Source organism: Bombina bombina, chromosome 1, assembly GCF_027579735.1.
Source record: "Bombina bombina isolate aBomBom1 chromosome 1, aBomBom1.pri, whole genome shotgun sequence".
Taxonomy (NCBI): domain Eukaryota; kingdom Metazoa; phylum Chordata; class Amphibia; order Anura; family Bombinatoridae; genus Bombina; species Bombina bombina.
The window spans coordinates 637170943-637193442 of record NC_069499.1 but is presented as its reverse complement, the minus strand read 5'-3'; the positions used below and the strand labels follow the sequence as shown (position 1 = coordinate 637193442).

At 41.3% G+C, this 22500-nt stretch overlaps 1 protein-coding gene across 5 annotated transcripts in view; it reads right to left on the bottom strand.

Annotated features, from left to right (window-relative positions):
- DLG3 (discs large MAGUK scaffold protein 3) overlaps window positions 1-22500 on the bottom strand; it is a 482093-nt gene that overhangs the window by 77684 nt on the left and 381909 nt on the right. For 3 of the 5 annotated variants that reach the window (XM_053699069.1, XM_053699070.1, XM_053699071.1), the window contains 5 exons: window positions 18798-18843; window positions 15283-15333; window positions 14893-14994; window positions 14601-14773; window positions 23-132 (listed from right to left, as the gene is read on the bottom strand). In XM_053699069.1, the coding sequence (XP_053555044.1) occupies window positions 23-132; window positions 14601-14773; window positions 14893-14994; window positions 15283-15333; window positions 18798-18843 (482 nt within the window). Of the gene's footprint in view, window positions 1-22; window positions 133-14600; window positions 14774-14892; window positions 14995-15282; window positions 15334-15457; window positions 15500-18797; window positions 18844-19616; window positions 19705-22500 lie in introns of all 5 variants that reach the window. The other 2 variants (XM_053699068.1, XM_053699072.1) reach the window with 2 other exon arrangements.

The following is a 22500-nucleotide window of genomic DNA, read 5'->3' as shown; positions in this document are numbered from 1 at the left end:
ACCACAAAAGAGTGCAACTTACATTAATGCTTCTACGGATTTTGGTTTGATAAAAATAGCAATAGGGAATAGTTGTGCTTGCTGCAATCGCTTAATTGCATTTCCAGATACATCAAGAATGCAGTGCTTTCCCTGGAAATAGAAAAAAAAAAAAGTTTTGTATCCAATTATACTATCCACACAAGGCTGTGGCATAGACAGAGTGGAAAAAACTAAATTTATGCTTACCTGATAAATTGATTTCTTCTATGGTAAGACGAGTCCACGGATTCATCCTTTACTTGTGGGATATTATCCTTCCCTACAGGAAGTGGCAAAGAGCACCACAGCAGAGATGTCTATATAGCTCCTCCTTTAGCTCCACCCCCCAGTCATTCGACCGAAGGTACAGGAAGAAAAAGGAGAAACTACAAGGTGCAGAGGTGACCGAGTTTGAATCAAAAAAATATAATCTGTCTTAAAATGACAGGGCGGGCCGTGGACTAGTCTTACAATAGAAGAAATCAATTCATCAGGTAAGTATAAATTTAGTTTTCTTCTATAAAGGTAAAAAGAGTCCACAGATTCATCCTTTACTTGTGGGATACAATACCAAAGCTACAGGACACGGATAAAACGGAGGGACAAGACAGATGGTTAAACAGAAGGCACCACTGCTTGAAGAACTTTTCTCTTAAAAATAGCCTCCGAAGAAGCAAAAGTATCAAATTTGTAAAATTTGGAAAAGGTATGAAGCGAAGACCAAGTCGCAGCCTTACAAATCTGTTCAACAGAAGCATCATTTTTAAAAACTAATATTTTATCACCTCTTTCACTTTACCCTTCCTAGTACTTAGAGTAGGCAAAGAGAATGACTGGGGGGTGGAGCTAAGGGAGGAGCTATATAGACAGCTCTGCTGTGGTGCTCTTTGCCACTTCCTGTAGGGAAGGATAATATCCCACAAGTAAAGGATGAATCCGTGGCCTCGTCTTACCTTTATAGAAGAAACCCATATACATACACATACACACACACACATAGGGTTTAAAATTTCCACTAGCCATTGGTGAGCGGAAATTTAACAGTGGCGAGTAAAAGTTAGCGAGTGGATGTCTACAAATATTATCTAAAGGGATATTATATATCCATTAAAGGGCTATTATATAGCCATGAAAGGGCAAAGATGTTTTTCATCTAGGGCACTGGTTTTCCAACCTGTCCCTCAGGCTTCCCCAACAGGCCGGATTTCCTGGATTGCCTAGGATGAGAGCAGGTAAAATAACCATGTTTACTAGGGTTGCACCGATACTGATACTAGTATCGGTATCGATACCAAGTATTTGCATGAGTACTTTTATTCATGGAAATGCACCAATACTTAAACCGATACCTCCACTTCCTACCCATACACCATCTTGTGGCGTTTTTTCAAACTGCATACTCCGATTTCATTTTAAGCTAGAGTGAAGACTTAACTAAAAATTGTTCCCTTCTGTTCTGCCAATACAAATTGCTGTTATTTGTATTATTGTACGTTTGAGAGCAGTGCTCCAAAAGCTGCTACTATACAGCTAGAAGCCTACCTGGGAGAGATCACTGTACCTCATTCAGACAAACCCCTGAAGTACTGAGCAGTTAATAAACTGAGATATCCAGCTCTGGCTAAAATGGTCCAAAAAAGGAAATTTATGCTTACCTGATAAATTTATTTCTTTTACGATATGACGAGTCCACGGATTTCATCCTTACTTATGGGATTACGCCTCCTGGTCAGCAGGAGGCGGCAAAGAGCACCACAGCAGAGCTGTATATATAGCTCCTCCCTTCCCTCCCACTCTAGTCATTCGACCGAAGTTAGGAAGAGAAAGGAAAAGCCAAAGGTGCAGAGGTGACCGAAGTTTAACAAAAAATAAATAAATACCTGTCTTAGAAATGACAGGGTGGGCCGTGGACTCGTCATATCGTAAAAGAAATAAATATATCAGGTAAGCATAAATTTCCTTTTCTTTTACAAGATATGACGAGTCCACAGATTTTATCCTTACTTATGGGATACAATAACAAAGCTATAGGACACGGATGAAAGGGAGGGACAAGACAGGAACCTAAACGGAAGGCATCACTGCTTGAAGAACCTTTCTCCCAAAAACAGCCTCAGACGAGGCAAAAGTATCAAATTTGGAAAAAGTGTGAAGAGACGACCAAGTTGCAGCCTTGCAAATCTGTTCAACAGAAGCATAATTTTTAAATGCCCATGAGGAAGCCACAGCCCTAGTAGAATGAGCTGTAATTCTTTCAGGAGGCTGCTGTCCAGCAGTCTCATATGCAAAACGGATGATACTCCTCAGCCAAAAAGAAAGAGGTAGCCGTAGCTTTCTGGCCCCTATGTTTTCCAGAAAAAAAAAAAAAAAAATAATGAAGATGATTGACGAAATTCTTTAGTCGCCTGCAAGTAAAACTTCAGGGCACGGACCACGTCCAAGTTATGTAAGAGACGCTCCTTCTTAGAAGGAACAACAATTTCCTGATTAATATTTTTATTAGAAACAACCTTAGGAAGGAAACCAGGTTTGATACGTAACACCACCTTATCAGAATAGAAAATAAGATAAAGAGAATCACGTTGTAAAGTTGAAAGCTCAGAAACTCTGTGAGCAGAAGAAATAGCAACCAAAAATAAAACTTTCCAAGAATTCAAACCTTACTCCATTAATAGCCCTTGGATTCGCACCAATAAAGATATTTACGACATATCTTATGGTAAATCTTTCTAGTAACAGGCTTACGTGCCTGAATCAAGGTATCAATGACCGCATTAGAAAACCCTCGCTTAGATAAAATTAAGCGTTCAATCTCCAAACAGTCAGCTGCAGAGAAATTAGATTCGGATGATGGAAGGGTCCCTGAATGAGAAGGTCCTGCCTCAAAGGAAGCTTCCACGGTGGCAGAGAGGACATGTCCACCAGATCGGCATACCAAGTCCTGCGAGGCCACGCAGGAGCGATAAGAATCACTGAAGCCCTCTCCTGTTTGATCCGATCACTCGGGGAAGGAGAGCAAACGGTGGAAACACATAAGCTAGGTTGAACTGCCAAGGCATCTATCAGTTCGGCCTGAGGATCCCTGGACCTGGATCCGTATCTTGGGAGCTTGGCATTCTGACGAGACGCCATAATATCCAGCTCTGGTCTGCCCCATCTGAGAATCAGGGTGGCAAAGACCTCCGGATGGAGTTCCCATTGCCCCGGATGAAACGTCTGCTCAAAAAATCTGCTTCCCAGTTGTCCACTCCTGGGATGTAGAACTGACATAAGAGCCTCCGCCCACCGAATTATCTTGGATAATTCTGTCATCGATAAGGAACTCCTTGTTCCTCCCTGATGATTGATGTAAGCCACAGTCGTGATGTTGTCCTACTGAAATCGGTTGAATTTGGCCGAAGCTAACTGAGACCAAGCCTGAAGTGCATTGAATATTGCTCTCAACTCCAGAATATTGATTGGAAGTAGAGACTCCGACCGAGTCCACACACCCTGAGTCTTCAGGGAATTCCAGACTGCACCCCATCCTAGTAGACTGGCATCCGTTGTCACTATCACCCATGAGGGTCTGCGGAAGCACGTCCCTTGGGACAGATGATCCGGCGACAATCACCAAAGAAGAGAGTCTCTTGTCTCCTGAGCCAGATCTATCTGAGGAGACAAATTTGCATAATCTCCATTCCACTGCCTGAGCATGCTCAGTTGTAGTGGTCTGAGATGAAAACAAGCAAACAGAATGATGTCCATTGCCGCCACCATCAATCCAATTACCTCCATGCACTGAGCCACTGATGGCCGAGGATTGGACTGAAGAGCTCGGCATGTATTCAGAATTTTTAATTTTCTGACTTCCGTCAAGAAGATTTCCATGGATATAGAATCTATTAGAGTTCCCAGCAAAGGAACCCTTGTCTGTGGAATTGGTGAACTCTTTTCTAGATTCACCTTCCACCCGTGAGTCCTCAGAAAGGACAGAACCATGTCTGTATGAGATTTTGCTAGTTGATAAGACACCTGGATCAGAATATCGTCCAGATAAGGCGCCACTGCAATGCCCTGCGGTCTCAGAACCGCCAGTAGAGACCCTAGAACTATTGACCCTCTTGGATCAATGGAAGAATTGTCCGAATAGTCTCCATCTTGAAGGATGGAACTCTGAGAAACTTGTTTAGACTCTTGAGATCTAAAATGGGTCAAAACGTTCCCTCTTTTTTGGGAACCACGAAAAGATTTGAGTAAAACAACTGCCCCTGTATTGGAACGGGACAAATTACTCCCATAGTGGAGAGGTCATTTACACAACGTAAGAACACCTCTCTTTTTATCTGGTCTACAGACAATCGTGAAAGAAGAAACCTCCCCCTTGGGAGAGAATTTTTGAATTCCAGTCGATACCCTTGGGACACGATTTCCAGTGTCCAGGGATACTGAACGTCTCTTATCCAAGCATGGACAAAGAGAGAAAGTCTGCCCCCTACTAGATCCGGTCCCGGATCGGGGGCCGCCCCTTCATGCTGTTTTGGGAGCAGCAGTGGGCTTCTTGGGTTGTTTACCCTTGTTCCAAGCCTGGTTGGGTCTCCAGATGGACTTGGCTTGTGCAAAATTCCCTTCCTGTTTAGCGGAAGAGGAGGAAGAGGGGACTCCCTTGAAATTCGAAAGGAACGAAAATTATTCTGTTTACCCCTTTGTTTAGCTGCTTTATCCTGAGGTAGGAGATGACCCTTACCTCCCGTAATGTCAGAAATGATTTCTTTCAAGTCAGGCCCGAATAGGGTCTTTCCTTTGAAAGGAATAGCCAAAATCTTTGATTTAGAGGACACATCAGCAGACCAATATTTTAACCATAAAGCTCTACGCGCTAAAATGGCAAATCCTGCATTCTTAGCCTCCAACTTAGCGATCTGAAAGGCGGCATCTGTAATAAGAATAGCCAGCTTAAGGGCCTTAATTCTATCTAGTATTTCCTCTAAAGGGGTCTCAGTCTTAAGAGACTCCTCTAAGGCGTCAAACCAAAAGGCAGCCGCTGTTGCAACTGGTACAATACAAGCCGTCGGTTGTAATAGAAAACCCTGATGAATAAATAGCTTTTTTAGAAGACCCTGCAACTTTTTATCCATAGGATCTTTGAAAGCACAACTGTCCTCAATGGGAATAGCTGTACGCTTAGCCAGGGTGGAAATAGCTCCTTCCAGCTTAGGGACTGTTTGCCAAGAATCCCGAACAGTGTCAGCTATAGGATACATTTTCTTAAAATTAGGAGAAGGTGAGAACGGGATACCCGGTCTTTCCCATTCCCGCGTAATAATTTCCGAAATTCTCTTAGGAACCGAAAACACATCAGAATAAGCAGGGACCTCTAAGTATTTGTCCATCTTACACAATTTCTCTGGTGGTACCACAATAGAGTCACAGTCATCCAGAGTCGCTAAAACCTCCCGAAGTAACAGGTGGAGGTGTTCAAGCTTAAATCTAAAGGACATGACGTCCGAGTCTGTCTGAGGTAACACACACCCGAGTCGGAAAGTTCCCCCTCAGACAGAAGTCCCCTACCCCCCAAATCAGATCCCTGGGAGGGCACATCGGATATAGCCATCAAAGCCTCAGAAGTAGCAGGAACCAAAGTGGCTCCAGTCCTCCTGTGTTTGCCCTGTAAAACTGGCAACTTGGATAAAACTTCTGTAAGGGTGGATGACATAACTACAGCCATATCCTGCAGAGTAAATGAAGTGGATGCAGTTGAAGAACATGGCGTCGCTTGCGTGGGCGTTAAGGGCTGTGACGGTTGGGGAGAAAGAGTTGGCATACCCTGAGTCTCATCAGTCTGAGAAACATCTTGAGCTGTATCTTTATTAAGGAAAATCTGCTCTCTACATTGTAATGCCCTCTCAGTGCATGATGGGCAAAAAGTAAGTGGGGGTTCCACATTGGCATTTAAACACATGGAACAAGTACTGGCATCAAGGTCATCCATTACGATAAACCAAAAGTTATTTAAACCTATAATAAACTCTTAATATAGTAATGCAAAAAAACAATACTGTGCCTTTAAGAAAAAATAAAAAAATTTTTTGTCTAGGACACTGCGCTATAAGAATGCAATATTTGCGGCTTTGAAGACAAACAACCACGCTTTGTACTGTATCCCAGAAGCAGTCAACTAATTTGGGGCCGTAATTAAAAACTTTTGAAAATAAAGGCACCTCGCCACAGCTCTGCTCCCTATGACCCGACCAAACGAGCCTCCTACAGCAGAGTGTCTGCACGCGGTCTAGACAGACACCGGAGTCACCTACACCTCCGACTCCCAGAACAGCACTGCTTGTCTAAGCGCGCGAACAAGTGCCCCGCCCATCGTGGGCATAACCAACTAAACTCCTGGGCGGCTCTGAATATTACATTGTAAAACAAAAATGGAGTCGCCGGGACAACTGTGAACCATACACTAAACTGTGATGCACCACACATATGCCTAGAAACACTGCAGCCAGTCCCCCCAATACCTCCCAGTCTGATAAGCAACTCCGGATCGCGGAGTAAACCGGAAGACACTCAGTAAAATCCCCAGCGTCAACCCGAACCTAAAGGGGTTAACATCTCACAAAAATACCCCAATGCCCCTTATGCAGCCCCAACAAAGGCCCAATAAGAAAGTCAGTCCCCCAGAACCGTGTAGAAGTCACATACACATAGGTGAAGATATTGAGTATACAGAGGGAAATGACAGTCATTTCTGAGGTACTAGGTGTCACAGAAGTAATAGACTGCACATACCTCCATGCTGAGTAACAGCATGACTTGTCCCACATTGCTAGAGGTCCTTCTCCTCCAGGAATCTGTGGGAACAAAACTGTGTCGTAGATAAAATTTGCTAAGACCATATTCAGCAGGGCAGCACACAGACTGGCAGTCACAGAAACGATCATATTTGAATCTGAACAGCTTCCCTTGCTTTACCCTTGAGTAAAATAGTACACACCGGTACCATTTAAAAATAATAAACTCTTGATTGAAGAACCTAAACACCTCACTTTACCTCTTCCTATCACTAACACAGGCAAAGAGAATGACTGGAGTGGGAGGGAAGGGAGGAACTATATATACAGCTCTGCTGTGGTGCTCTTTGCCTCCTCCTGCTGACCAGGAGGCGTAATCCCATAAGGATGAAATCCGTGGACTCATATCTTGTAAAAGAAATATCTTTCTGCCCCATGCAGTAGTGTGAAAAGTGAAAGACTGTTCAGCTTAGCGTCAAACGTCCTTACTGATAAAAGAAACAGACTTATAGCTGAACATGCAGAGATGCTTCTGTTCCTTAATAAGTTATTAATAAGAACTTGCTACTAACTTTTGAAAAATTATTCTAATTTCTAGATTGCCAGTTATACTGCTAGTTCTCATCTTGAACAATTGTGCTCAAAACATACTGTACTCTGAGGAACATCCTTAGCCAGGGCTGGACTGGGAATAAAAAGCAGCCCTGGAAAAATATGACCAGCCCTATTTTCTGTGAGTCAGTAGAATGCAAATGCCTCATTTTTCTTAAAGGGGATTACTGGGACACTCCTTCCTAATGTTTTTCTTCCCAGAATTAAATATTACTTTGTATTAAATACAAATGTCAGATTGATAATATATAGGCACCCTACAACCCAATTGCATCCAGTAATCACCCCTTTAAATTGTAGCTTTCCAGACCCAACTGCTGCAGCTATTTATTGTTATTAATATAAATATTGTAATATTTATAAACATGTTCTGTGAGCTTTGTGACATCAAATAAAGCTGTTTAATTATTTTAAAATGTCTTTTGAGTTACAGTTCATAATTATAAAGAAGCTATCTTAAATCATTTGTCTGTATTGTGCTTGGTAAACTGTCATATGACATAAGTAATTGGTATCAGTGAGTATTTGAAAAAAGTATTGGTACTTGTACTCGGTCTTAAAAACAGAATTTATGTTTACCTGATAAATTACTTTCTCCAACGGTGTGTCCGGTCCACAGCGTCATCCTTACTTGTGGGATATTCTCTTCCCCAACAGGAAATGGCAAAGAGCCCAGCAAAGCTGGTCACATGATCCCTCCTAGGCTCCGCCTTCCCCAGTCATTCGACCGACGTAAAGGAGGAATATTTGCATAGGAGAAATCATATGATACCGTGGTGACTGTAGTTAGAGAAATTAAATCATCAGACCTGATTAAAAAACCAGGGCGGGCCGTGGACCGGACACACCGTTGGAGAAAGTAATTTATCAGGTAAACATAAATTCTGTTTTCTCCAACATAGGTGTGTCCGGTCCACGGCGTCATCCTTACTTGTGGGAACCAATACCAAAGCTTTAGGACACGGATGATGGGAGGGAGCAAATCAGGTCACCTAGATGGAAGGCACCACGGCTTGCAAAACCTTTCTCCCAAAAATAGCCTCAGAAGAAGCAAAAGTATCAAATTTGTAAAATTTGGTAAAAGTGTGCAGTGAAGACCAAGTCGCTGCCTTACATATCTGATCAACAGAAGCCTCGTTCTTGAAGGCCCATGTGGAAGCCACAGCCCTAGTGGAATGAGCTGTGATCCTTTCAGGAGGCTGCCGTCCGGCAGTCTCATAAGCCAATCTGATGATGCTTTTAAGCCAAAAAGAGAGAGAGGTAGAAGTTGCTTTTTGACCTCTCCTTTTACCAGAATAAACAACAAACAAGGAAGATGTTTGTCTGAAATCCTTTGTAGCCTCTAAATAGAATTTTAGAGCACGAACTACATCCAAATTGTGCAACAAACGTTCCTTCTTTGAAACTGGATTCGGACACAAAGAAGGCACAACTATCTCCTGGTTAATATTTTTATTAGAAACAACTTTCGGAAGAAAACCAGGTTTAGTACGCAAAACCACCTTATCTGCATGGAACACCAGATAAAGAGGAGAACACTGCAGAGCAGATAACTCTGAAACTCTTCTAGCAGAAGAAATTGCAACCAAAAATAAAACTTTCCAAGATAATAACTTAATATCTACGGAATGTAAGGGTTCAAACGGAACCCCTTGAAGAACTGAAAGAACTAAATTGAGACTCCAAGGAGGAGTCAAAGGCTTGTAAACAGGCTTGATTCTAACCAGAGCCTGAACATCTGGCACAGCCGCCAGCTTCTTGTGAAGTAAAACAGATAAAGCAGAAATCTGTCCCTTCAAAGAACTTGCAGATAATCCTTTCTCCAAACCCTCTTGTAGAAAGGATAGAATCTTAGGAATTTTTACCCTGTTCCATGGGAATCCTTTCGATTTGCACCAACAGATATATTTCTTCCATACTTTATGGTAAATTTTCCTAGTTACAGGCTTTCTAGCCTGAATAAGAGTATCAATGACAGAATCTGAGAACCCACGCCTTGATAAAATCAAGCGTTCAATCTCCAAGCAGTCAGTTGGAGTGATGCCAGATTCGGATGTTCGAACGGACCTTGAACAAGAAGGTCCCGTCTCAAAGGTAGCTTCCATGGTGGAGCCGATGACATATTCACCAGGTCTGCATACCAAGTTCTGCGTGGCCACGCAGGAGCTATCAAGATCACCGAAGCCCTCTCTTGATTGATCCTGGCTACCAGCCTGGGAATGAGAGGAAACGGTGGGAACACATAAGCTAGGTTGAAGGTCCAGGGCGCTACTAGTGCATCTACTAGAGTCGCCTTGGGATCCCTGGATCTGGACCCGTAGCAAGGAACCTTGAAGTTCTGACGAGACGCCATCAGATCCATGTCTGGAATGCCCCATAATTGAGTTATTTGGGCAAAGATTTCCGGATGGAGTTCCGACTCCCCCGGATGAAATGTCTGACGACTCAGAAAATCCGCTTCCCAATTTTCCACTCCTGGGATGTGGATTGCAGACAAGTGGCAGGAGTGAAGCTCCGCCCATTGAATTACTTTGGTCACTTCTTCCATCGCCAGGGAACTCCTTGTTCCCCCCTGATGGTTGATATATGCAACAGTCGTCATGTTGTCTGATTGAAACCTTATGAATTTGACCTTTGCTAGTTGAGGCCAAGCCTTGAGAGCATTGAATATCGCTCTCAGTTCCAGAATGTTTATCGGGAGAAGAGATTCTTCCCGAGACCATAGACCCTGAGCCTTCAGGTGTTTCCAGACCGCGCCCCAGCCCACCAGGCTGGCGTCGGTCGTTACAATGACCCACTCTGGTATTCTGAAGCTCATCCCTTGGGACAGGTTGTCCAGGGTCAGCCACCAACGGAGTGAATCTCTGGTCCTCTGATCTACTTGGATCGTCGGGGACAAATCTGTATAATCCCCATTCCACTGTCTGAGCATGCACAGTTGTAATGGTCTTAGATGAATTCGCGCAAAAGGAACTATGTCCATTGCCGCAACCAACAAACCTATTACTTCCATGCACTGCGCTATGGAAGGAAGAAGAACAGAATGAAGTACTTGACAAGAGCTTAGAAGTTTTGATTTTCTGGCTTCTGTCAGAAAAATCTTCATTTCCAAGGAGTCTATTATTGTTCCCAAGAAGGGAACTCTTGTTGACGGGAATAGAGAACTTTTTTCTACGTTCACTTTCCACCCGTGAGATCTGAGAAAGGCTAGGACAATGTCCGTATGAGCCTTTGCTTGTGGTAGAGACGACGCTTGAATCAGTATGTCGTCCAAGTAGGGTACTACTGCAATGCCCCTTGGCCTTAGCACCGCTAGAAGGGACCCTAGTACCTTTGTGAAAATTCTTGGAGCAGTGGCTAGTCCGAATGGAAGTGCCACAAACTGGTAATGCTTGTCCAGAAAGGCGAATCTTAGGAACCGATGATGTTCCTTGTGGATAGGAATATGTAGATACGCATCCTTTAAATCCACCGTGGTCATGAATTGACCTTCCTGGATGGTAGGAAGAATTGTCCGAATGGTTTCCATCTTGAACGATGGGACCTTGAGAAATTTGTTTAGGATCTTGAGATCCAAAATTGGCCTGAATGTTCCCTCTTTTTTGGGAACTATGAACAGATTGGAGTAAAACCCCCTCCCTTGTTCTCCTAATGGAACAGGATGAATCACTCCCATTTTTAACAGGTCTTCTACACAATGTAAAAATGCCTGTCTTTTTATTTGGTCTGAAGACAATTGAGACCTGTGGAACCTTCCCCTTGGGGGTAGTTCCTTGAATTCCAGGAGATAACCTTGAGAAACTATTTCTAGCGCCCAAGGATCCTGAACATCTCTTGCCCAAGCCTGAGCGAAGAGAGAGAGTCTGCCCCCCACCAGATCCGGTCCCGGATCGGGGGCCAGCATCTCATGCTGTCTTGGTAGCGGTAGCGGGCTTCTTGGCCTGCTTACCTTTGTTCCAGCCTTGCATCGGTCTCCAGGCTGGCTTGGTTTGAGAAGAATTACCCTCTTGCTTAGAGGATGTAGAATTCGAGGCTGGTCCGTTTCTGCGAAAGGGACTAAAATTTGTTTTATTTTTAGCCTTAAAAGACCTATCCTGAGGAAGGGCGTGGCCCTTTCCCCCAGTGATGTCTGAAATAATCTCTTTCAAGTTAGGGCCAAACAGCGTTTTCCCCTTGAAAGGGATGTTAAGCAATCTGTTCTTGGAGGACACATCCGCTGACCAAGACTTCAGCCAAAGCGCTCTGCGCGCCACAATAGCAAAACCTGAATTTTTCGCCGCTAATCTAGCTAATTGCAAAGTGGCGTCTAAGGTAAAAGAGTTAGCCAACTTAAGTGCTTGAACTCTGTCCATAACCTCCTCATAAGAGGATGCTTGATTGAGCGACTTTTCTAGTTCCTCGAACCAGAAACACGCTGCTGTAGTGACAGGAACAATGCATGAAATTGGTTGTAGAAGGTAACCTTGCTGAACAAACATCTTTTTAAGCAAACCCTCTAATTTTTTATCCATAGGATCTTTGAAAGCACAACTATCTTCTATAGGGATAGTGGTGCGTTTGTTTAGAGTAGAAACCGCCCCCTCGACCTTGGGGACTGTCTGCCATAAGTCCTTCCTGGGGTCGACCATAGGAAATAATTTCTTAAATATAGGGGGAGGGACAAAAGGTATGCCGGGCCTTTCCCATTCTTTATTTACAATGTCCGCCACCCGCTTGGGTATAGGAAAAGCTTCGGGGGGCACCGGGACCTCTAGGAACCTGTCCATCTTACATAATTTCTCTGGAATGACCAAATTGTCACAATCATCCAGAGTAGATAACACCTCCTTAAGCAGAGCGCGGAGATGTTCCAATTTAAATTTAAATGTAATAACGTCAGGTTCAGCTTGTTGAGAAATTTTTCCTGAATCTGAAATTTCTCCCTCAGACAAAACCTCCCTAGCCCCTTCAGACTGGTGTAAGGGCATGTCAGAACCATTATCATCAGCGTCCTCATGCTCTTCAGTATCTAAAACAGAGCAGTCGCGCTTTCGCTGATAAGTGGGCATTTTGGCTAAAATGTTTTTAATAGAATTATCCATTACAGCCGTTAATTGTTGCATAGTAAGGAGGATTGGCGCACTAGATTCACTAGGGACCTCCTGAGTGGGCAAGACTGGTGTAGACATAGGAGATGATGCAGTACCATGCTTACTCCCCTCACTTAAGGAATCATTTTGGGCAACATTATTATCAGTGGCATCATTGTCCCTACTTTGTTTGTCACATTCATCACATATATTTAAATGGAGAGGAACCTTGGCTTCCGAACATACAGAACATCGTCTATCTGATAGTTCAGACATGTTAATAGGCATAAACTTGATAACAAAGCACAAAAAACGTTTTAAAATAAAACCGTTACTGTCTCTTTAAATTTTAAACTGAACACACTTTTTTACTGAATATACGCAAAAGTATGAAGGAAATGTTCAAAATTCACCAAAATTTCACCACAGTGTCATAAAGCCTTAAAAGTATTGCACACCAAATTTGAGCTTTAACTCTTAAAATAACGGAACCGGAGCCGTTTTTACATTTAACCCCTATACAGTCCCTGGTATCTGCTTTGCTGAGACCCAACCAAGCCCAGAGGGGAATACGATACCAAATGACGCCTTCAATAAGCTTTTTCAGTGGATCTGAGCTCCTCACACATGCATCTGCATGCCTTGCTTCTCAAAAACAACTGCGCATTAGTGGCGCGAAAATGAGGCCCTGCCTATGACTAGAAAAGGCCCCCAGTGAAAAAGGTGTCCAATACAGTGCCTGCCGTTTTTTTAATAAAATTCCCAAGATTAAAATAACTCTCCAAAGTTATAAACCATTAAATATGCTTATAAAGTAATCGTTTTGGCCCAGAAAAATGTCTACCAGTCTTTAAAGCCCTTGTGAAGCCCTTTTATTCTTATATTGAAAATTAAGAAAATGGCTTACCGGATCCCATAGGGAAAATGACAGCTTCCAGCATTACCAAGTCTTGTTAGAAATGTGTCATACCTCAAGCAGCCAAAGTCTGCTCACTGTTTCCCCCAACTGAAGTTAATTCCTCTCAACAGTCCTGTGTGGAAACAGCCATCGATTTTAGTAACGGTTGCTAAAATCATTTTCCTCTTACAAACAGAAATCTTCATCTCTTTTCTGTTTCAGAGTAAATAGTACATACCAGCACTATTTTAAAATAAACTCTTGATTGAAGAATAAAAACTACAGTTAAACACCAAAAAAACTCTGAGCCATCTCCGTGGAGATGTTGCCAGTGCAACGGCAAAGAGAATGACTGGGGAAGGCGGAGCCTAGGAGGGATCATGTGACCAGCTTTGGTGGGCTCTTTGCCATTTCCTGTTGGGGAAGAGAATATCCCACAAGTAAGGATGACGCCGTGGACCGGACACACCTATGTTGGAGAAAAAATGGTATTGGTGCAACCCTAATGTTTACTAATCAGCTGATTATTTCACCTGTGTTCTAGTTCAGATATCCACAAAATGTGGCCTGTAAGGGAGGCCTAAAAACAGGTTTGAAAACCAGTGCTCTAGGCACCCCATTAGTGCTTAGACTGTTACTTCCGAGAGGGTAAACAGGGGCAGAGAGAAATTGGAGAGGAAAAGTGGAGAAAAAGATAGCGTTAATAAAGAGTGGAGAAACCCCCCAAAAGAAAACCAGTAAAGAGATTTGAGAGAGAAGAGAGAAAGATTGTAAAGAGAAGGTATGGCCTAAGAGAGAAGGGAGGGGGTAAAAAGTAAGGTTGTAGAGAGGAGGGAGTGGAGAAAGATAGATGAGAGATAATTATAAAACAATATTTCCAGGTCTGCTATGAACTCACATTCATTTCAACACACTCTGCTTTCTCTCAGTTTAACAACTTCCTTTTTCTGTCCTGCTGTTGTCTTCCCCAGAACCATAGTTGATGTTGCTAACTGCTATGCACTTACTTATGTTAATTTATTACTGTATGTAGTATTATTTAATTTATGGTATAAAACAAAGATAATATTTAAAAAATTACTCCACAATAAAGTGTTACACATTGGCAAAGACAGAGGGTTAGTGGGTGGGATCAAAAGTGGCAAGTAACATTTTGGGCTCGCTAGTAACTTAGGGCTTGAAATTTTGAGCTATTGCTAATCCTATCACACTTCTTTGTGCACTTACCCTTTCAGCAACTGCACGCACTGACTGCACACTAGTTCCATAAAGATTGTCGTTAAACTGCCCAGCCTCAATGAACTTATTATCCTGGATATCCTTCTCCATTTGTTCCCGAGAAGCCACAAAGTGATAGTCTTGGCCATCCATCTCTGTCTCTCTCCGCGGCCGAGTAGTATCTGCATTACAAAAGCGATCACCTAACCGTTTGGTTTGGATGTTGAAAATCTGTAGTTTATACAGCATTACTAATAACTACCACACACACACACACAACACAAGGCAGAAATATACTTACGTGGTACACAGGAGCCAAATTTGTGTGGAAATTCAGAAATTAGATCATCGTTAACACGATCTTTAAGGGGACCCAGAATTATGACTGGCCTGGCGTAGTGAACTAGGAGAGAGACAGAAGCCAACTGTTAAGGTGAGCACAGTTAAACTCCTAGAGCAGACTAAGGTCCCAATTCTCTAAAGCCTGATCTGATGAGATTATTAATTACTGCAAGATACCTCAAAGATCACAAAGGCACATTTTTGCTTGAGAGTGGTTTCTCTCACTATGTAGGATGTGAAAAATGCATTCATTACAATTTCTCCCAAGGTCAGCAAGCTTTTGACAAGAGGCACAAAAAAAGACTTAACATACCAGCTGGTGCATTCATATTAGGCATTTATCACTTACTTTCCTGTCGGATCACTGGCTCATATGATAATATAGTATCTTCTTGTCCCTCTGTGGGAAACAAAAGACAAAAAAAATTTAGAAAGAATTTGTGGATTCGAAGTTCATTTACTTAAAAATGGCTCAAACGGGGGGGGAAAGAGAGAAAACAGCATGTAATCTAAAATGTACTTACTTGAGCTACTCTCACTGTCGCTGGTATTTGATGTCACAGCCTCTGCAAAATAACAAGATTTGTAAAATGGCAGTCACAATAATAGAGACACACAAAAAACATTGCACACAGAGCAAAAAGGGGAGGGGAGCGTGGAGGTTTAACACACTCAGGTAGAAAATGCAGTGCGCTCAGGAGAAGGGGCTCTTGACGGAATTCTGTCAGACACTTTCATGCAAATCTAAAATAAAATTCCCAGCCAATGCCTACACCCTGCCTGTAGCAAGATTGGGAACCTACAAAGTAAAAGGCCAAACTTTTCTAATACAGTGATGGAAAAAAAAACGAAAAAAAAAACTCAAAACCTGTCAAGTCAAAGTAATGCAAAATATATAAAGAATGCCAATAAAAGCGTCCCTCAATTAGCACACAGCTGACATTGTAAAAAGAAAAGAACTACAAGTGCTTTTAGCCAATCAAATGTTTTATGAATAACCTGACTTGTCAATCTTATGACACTAAATTGTACTTGCAAACTAAATACTTGCTAAATATGAGGAGTCTGGGGGTTGTTGAGATAAGTAGGATGGCTGGAAATGTCTTAACTGTACAAAGCTAACAAAATCTAAATTCAGTAGGTAGTAGGTAGCCAACTACTTACAAGACATCACCTATAGCACTCTAAAAAGAGTAAGCATGAAGCATAAGGTCTAGTATTGGTCAGTATAATAAAACTTCTAATCTAGCCACTTGTTTGGACAGCATGTTCCAGCAGATGAATAATAAATTCTGTCTGGCCACAAGGGTTGTATAATTAAAAGCCTAATAAATCAAATGAGCTGAAACGCAACCTGGTGATAAAATATTTAGAAAGTATTACCCACCAAAGGACACGGATAAGGAAAAGATACAAAAAAAAACCCCAAAAAACTCCTTTGTATGGGAAATACTGTTGGCCTGAACAGAAAACACACTGATTCAATTAGCAGCGCTAGTTACACAACAGAGTAGTGCGCTGATTGGATCAGCTGCATTTTCTGCTAGGGACCAGCAGCACTGTACAAGTTCCGGTGGTATTTCTACGGTGTGTTTAGCTAACCCCTTAACACAACTGTGTGTTCAAATCCTGCAGTGTCTAAAGTCTTAAAATTAGAAGTTTTAACCGCTTACAGCAATTTTTTTGACTATATTGGCCATTTAATTGATCTTCCAGTGGACATGAAGATGGACTTCTACGTACGCACACACTAACTCTTTAAATGGCCCCCTCTCCCCTGTATAGTCCTAGAAGTGCAAAGTAAGGTTTAAGATTCTAACATGACCAGAATGGTGAGTTATTTTACTGAAATATATATACCACCATGGTACCAAAACATTTTAGTGAGAATTAAAAACTGCAGAATCTGATAAATGTTCAAAAGATTCCACCACTTAGGGAAACAATTAGTAGAACTATGAAAGTTATGCAACTTTTTAGCACAATGTAACATTTTCTGAAGGTATGAAGTAAAACTACACTACTGCCTTTCATGTGCGATTCCAAGGTCTACGCATCTGCAAGCCAGGAACATAAGGAACAAAGTTTTCCCTTGTTGAAAATGCTTAAAAATCTGTGGAACTTGCTCCCCCCATGTCATCTTTCTTTTAAGCTGTTCAATGTTAAAGTGAATGTAAATTTTGATGTTTAAGTGCCCGGTTTTTAAAACTTTGATTAAAAACAGGGGCACTTTAATTCATTAAAATTTACATTTCACTCCTGTTGTGACAAAAAAACTTACCTTTTAAACTTCACAGCAGCTGCTGCTTCCTCCGGTCTCACAAGCCATTTCTGATGTCAGAAATGATTGATAGGTCATCCTCCAATCACAGATTCCCCCCCGGGGGATTCAGTGTCTGATTCACTGCTGTGATTGGAGGAAGCCAGATACCTCATTTTAGACCCAGGAAGAGGCTTTGAAACAGGTGGAGGAAGCTGGAGGTGCTGTGAAGATTAAAAAGTAAGTTTATTTTCACAACAGGAGTGAAATGAAAATATTGATGAATTAAAGTGCCCCTGTTTTTAATCAAAGTTTTAAAAACCGGGCACTTTAGCATCAAAATTTACATTCACTTTAAGTTAATGCTGTTCAGCACATTTCCTTTTTTGAAGAGATACAATCAGATATATACATGCTGTTCTATAGAACAAAAAGAAAAACCCAACAAAAAAAGTTCATTATTGGTGAAAATGGTTTCAATACTACATTATCTTGATAATAAGCAGTGACATTAAAGAATTCTTCAAGACACTTTCAGAAAGACAATGGATTCTATAGAAGCTGTGTCATACCACAGTTCTTATAGATGGCAACCATTGAGGGAAACTTATCGCCAGACATGTATCAGAGAGCAAAGCCCATGAAGACTGGAGAAGGAAAGTTCTGTACTATACTAGCAGGACAAAAGGAGATCAGTTTGATCAAATGAACGGAGGTAGGTCTGATGATTGCATGATCTGTACAGTTAAAAGCTTTATTTCATTAATTACAAAATAAAATGTGGCTGTACCATCACTGAGGTTTATTATACTGATGAACGGCCATAGATATTTGTGACAGGTGTTCCTCACCCAGGTGACAAGGAAACCAACAGCTTTACAACGCTGGTCTATCATGCAATTGTTCCCAGAAGAGAGCACACTAAAAGCTTGAAAAGGAGTGAAACCCAAGAGACTAAAATGCAACAAAATACTACTATGACATGATTTAATTTTTCACATAACAGAATGTGGTCTTCCTCCGTGAAATCTGCATAGTGCAGAGTCTGAAACCTTGAGGCTCTGAAGCACATTTTTTTCATCTTGTTTCTAGTACTGTATTTTGGATTGTAATCTGTATTATACACAGCGTGTAATCATTAAGCATTCCCTGGTTCACTAAAGAAAAAAATAAACCAAAAAAAAAGAAGTTGGCACTCTTGTTTTATATAATTTAATCCATAACATTTTATTAATAGGTTTTAAGGTACCCTTTGTTCTAAGACGAACCTTCATGCTTTCCAAATAAATGTATTTCCTAACAGACACTACTAAGTTAAAAATTTAAAAATAGCATAATGCACATGCCGAATGTAAATCCATGGATAAAATTAATTTTTAAACTATACATATCGCATGCATATACTATTGGTCAACCAAGTTTGTTAAAATCAGGATAGGTCAGGGCCTTAAAACAACCAGGTTTGTGGTAGGAAATTGGGGGAAAAAGCATTCTGCATTGCACCCTCACCACCCTTTAGAGATGACAGGACAGCACCCCAAGCAGACACCCCATTTTAAACGTAGAGCTCCTCCCCCATCACACAGAGGCAGCGAGGGACTTACTCAGACTCTTTGATCCATAATAATCGTCACTTAAGCCAGGGAAGTCCTGATTTTACAGAGATAGGAGAGAGACAGAGAGTGAGAGACAGAAAGAGTTTCAAGAAAAGACTACATGAAAAGCCCACAGAAAGAATCACCAAGCTCAGTGCCCCCCACCCCCTTCCTGGGCATCTTATATACAAGGGCTTATAAGGCAGCATATATATTAAAAGGGTTACCCAAAACCAAGAAAGCACAATTGTACCCATTCATCTAATAAGACCATACAGCTCCATAGGATATGTAAGGATTGAACATACTAAGATGAAAAGGAGACACACAATAAGAATGTGCATGGCGACTGTGTGAAACAAGCACAATACATGCATTGAAAATGACGGCTTATAACCTGAGGTCTGGTAAAGCGGCCCATCCTTGCTACTAGCGTATTAGACTAGAATGCTAACTATAGCATCATCCAAATGTTTAACCAAATGGACCGTCCCTAGATAAAAGGACATACCTGCCACATCTCCATCTAGACAGTAAACCGATTTATAAAAAGCTCCCACAATGGCATCTTCTGCTTCTTACACACACTCAGGCACACCACTACACATTCAGCTCATCAGTGCTTTCCCGTTAAGAAGTCACTTGCCAGTCAAATATTTCATGCATATGTATTCTGCAGACTTTAAAACAATGGTCACACCAGCCTATCAGTCAGCAGTGGCACGTATTGGACCCTCTAAGCTTTCAGTCACTGTTACTCATTTATCTCTCTCTCCACTATTGCACCACATAATGGGCATTTAAGAAACAACCTCTCCTCTTACTTACGTGCATTTCCAGTCTCCGGAACAAGGCTCTTGTAAAACGGAAACTTGCGAGACAGTCGGAAACTCTTTTTACGCTTGGATTTGATGTACTGTGAGTGACGTGGAGGATACAGAGATGGGGGATGATGAAGATGCAGAAGAGGGATATGGAGATGTAATTGAAGCAAAAATAAAGAAAACAAGACAAAAATGGGTTTACAAGGCATGCAAAAAAAAATCATAATGGGATAATGTGATGAACTGAGAGAATAGGTAAGGTATGAGATGTAGGAAAGGGCCTCTAACAAAAAATTAAAAGGCAGGGAGTAGTATATGTCTTTTAAATCACACTGTGCCTAAACTGTCACATGCGATGGATATACCAAGCCATATCATCATGTGGTTTTGGGTATTCCCTACATTTTGAAGAAGCCATTTAAAAAAGCAATACAAATGGCACAATGGTAAACTATAAATGTATCAGGAGGTTCTAGAGGAAACCTTAAAGAGACATGAAAATGAAAAAAAACTTTCAAAAGCACTTTATTCTCCAAGTATCCTTTGCAGAATGTTTTTAGTACTGAGTGGCAGTAGTGTTTATGTTAATGGTATATTATTACAAACATTGCTGCCATATAGCACTAAGGACGTGCACATTTCTGAAGCTTCCTAGACACAGTCTTTGAAGAATGCCAAGAGAACAAAATAAACCTGATCAAAGAAGTTCGAAAGTTTATAAAAAATTGTACATGAAAATTTTAATGTTGACTTTCATGCCCCTTATAGCAATATAAATGTATGACAAAATAAAAAAATAAAATATATATATATATATATATATATATATATATATATATATATATATATATATATATATATATAAATATGTTTTTTATTTTTTTTAAATGGCTTTTTAGATAAAGGGGGTTTATGTAAATAGGGACAGTAAAGTTAAAATGAAACTTTCACGAATCAGATAGAGCATGCAAACTATAAACAACTTTCCATTTTACTTATATTATCTCATTTGTTCTCTTGTTATCGTTTGTTGAAAAGCACACCCAGAACAGTCTCAGGGAACAGCAATGCTCTACTGGGAACTAGCTAGTAATTGAAGGCTGCACATATACCTTTTGTCATTGGCTCACCAGATGCATTCAGCTAGCTCCAGCTGTGCAATGATGGTCCTTCAACAAAGAAAATGAAGTATAATTGATAATAGACAAACTGGAAAGTTATATAAAAACTAAAATTTATGCTTACCTGATAAATTTATTTCATGACACAGGGTGAGTCCACGGATCATCATCAATTACTGTTGGGAATATCACTCCTGGCCAGCAGGAGGAGGCAAAGAGCACCACAGCAGGGCTGTTAAGTATCACTTCCCTTTACACCAACCCCAGTCATTCGACCGAAGGAAAAGGAGAGAAACTAAAAAATACAAGCTGCAGAGGAGCCTGAGGTTTATATAAAAAACATAATTTATGCTTACCTGATAAATTTATTTCTCTTGTAGTGTGTTCAGTCCACGGGTCATCCATTACTTATGGGATATATTCTCCTTCCCAACAGGAAGTTGCAAGAGGATCACCCAAGCAGAGCTGCTATATAGCTCCTCCCCTCACATGTCATATCCAGTCATTCGACCGAAACAAGACGAGAAAGGAGAAACTATAAGGTGCAGTGGTGACTGGAGTTATAATTTTAAAATTTAGAACCTGCCTGAAAAAGACAGGGCGGGCCGTGGACTGAACACTCTACAAGAGAAATAAATTTATCAGGTAAGCATAAATTATGTTTTCTCTTGTTAAGTGTGTTCAGTCCACGGGTCATCCATTACTTATGGGATACCAATACCAAAGCTAAGTACACGGATGATGGGAGGGACAAGGCAGGAACATTAAACAGAAGGAACCACTGCCTGTAGAACCTTTCTCCCAAAACCAGCCTCCGAAGAAGCGAAAGTGTCCAATTTGTAAAATTTGGAAAAAGTATGAAGTGAAGACCAAGTTGCAGCCTTGCAAATCTGTTCAACAGAGGCCTCATTCTTAAAGGCCCAGGTGGAAGCCACAGCTCTGGTGGAATGAGCTGTAATTCTTTCAGGAGGCTGCTGTCCAGCAGTCTCATAGGCTAAACGTATTATGCTACAAAGCCAAAAAGAGAGAGAGGTAGCCGAAGCCTTTTGACCTCTCCTCTGTCCAGAATAAATGACAAACAGAGAAGAAGTTTGTCTAAAATCTTTAGTTGCCTGTAAGTAGAACTTCAGAGCACGGACCACGTCTAGATTATGCAAAAGACGTTCCTTCTTTGAAGAAGGATTAGGACATAATGATGGAACAACAATCTCTTGATTGATATTCCTGTTAGAAACAACCTTAGGTAAAAACCCAGGTTTAGTACGCAGAACTACCTTGTCTGAATGAAAGATCAGATAAGGAGAATTACAATGTAAGGCAGATAACTCAGAGACTCTTCGAGCCGAGGAAATAGCCATCAAAAACAAAACTTTCCAAGATAAAAACATAATTTATGCTTACCTGATAAATTCCTTTCTTCTGTAGTGTGATCAGTCCACGGGTCATCATTACTTCTGGGATATTACTCCTCCCCAACAGGAAGTGCAAGAGGATTCACCCAGCAGAGCTGCATATAGCTCCTCCCCTCTACGTCACTCCCAGTCATTCGACCAAGGACCAACGAGAAAGGAAAAGCCAAGGGTGAAGTGGTGACTGGAGTATAAATTAAAAAATATTTACCTGCCTTAAAAACAGGGCGGGCCGTGGACTGATCACACTACAGAAGAAAGGAATTTATCAGGTAAGCATAAATTATGTTTTCTTCTGTTAAGTGTGATCAGTCCACGGGTCATCATTACTTCTGGGATACCAATACCAAAAAACGTT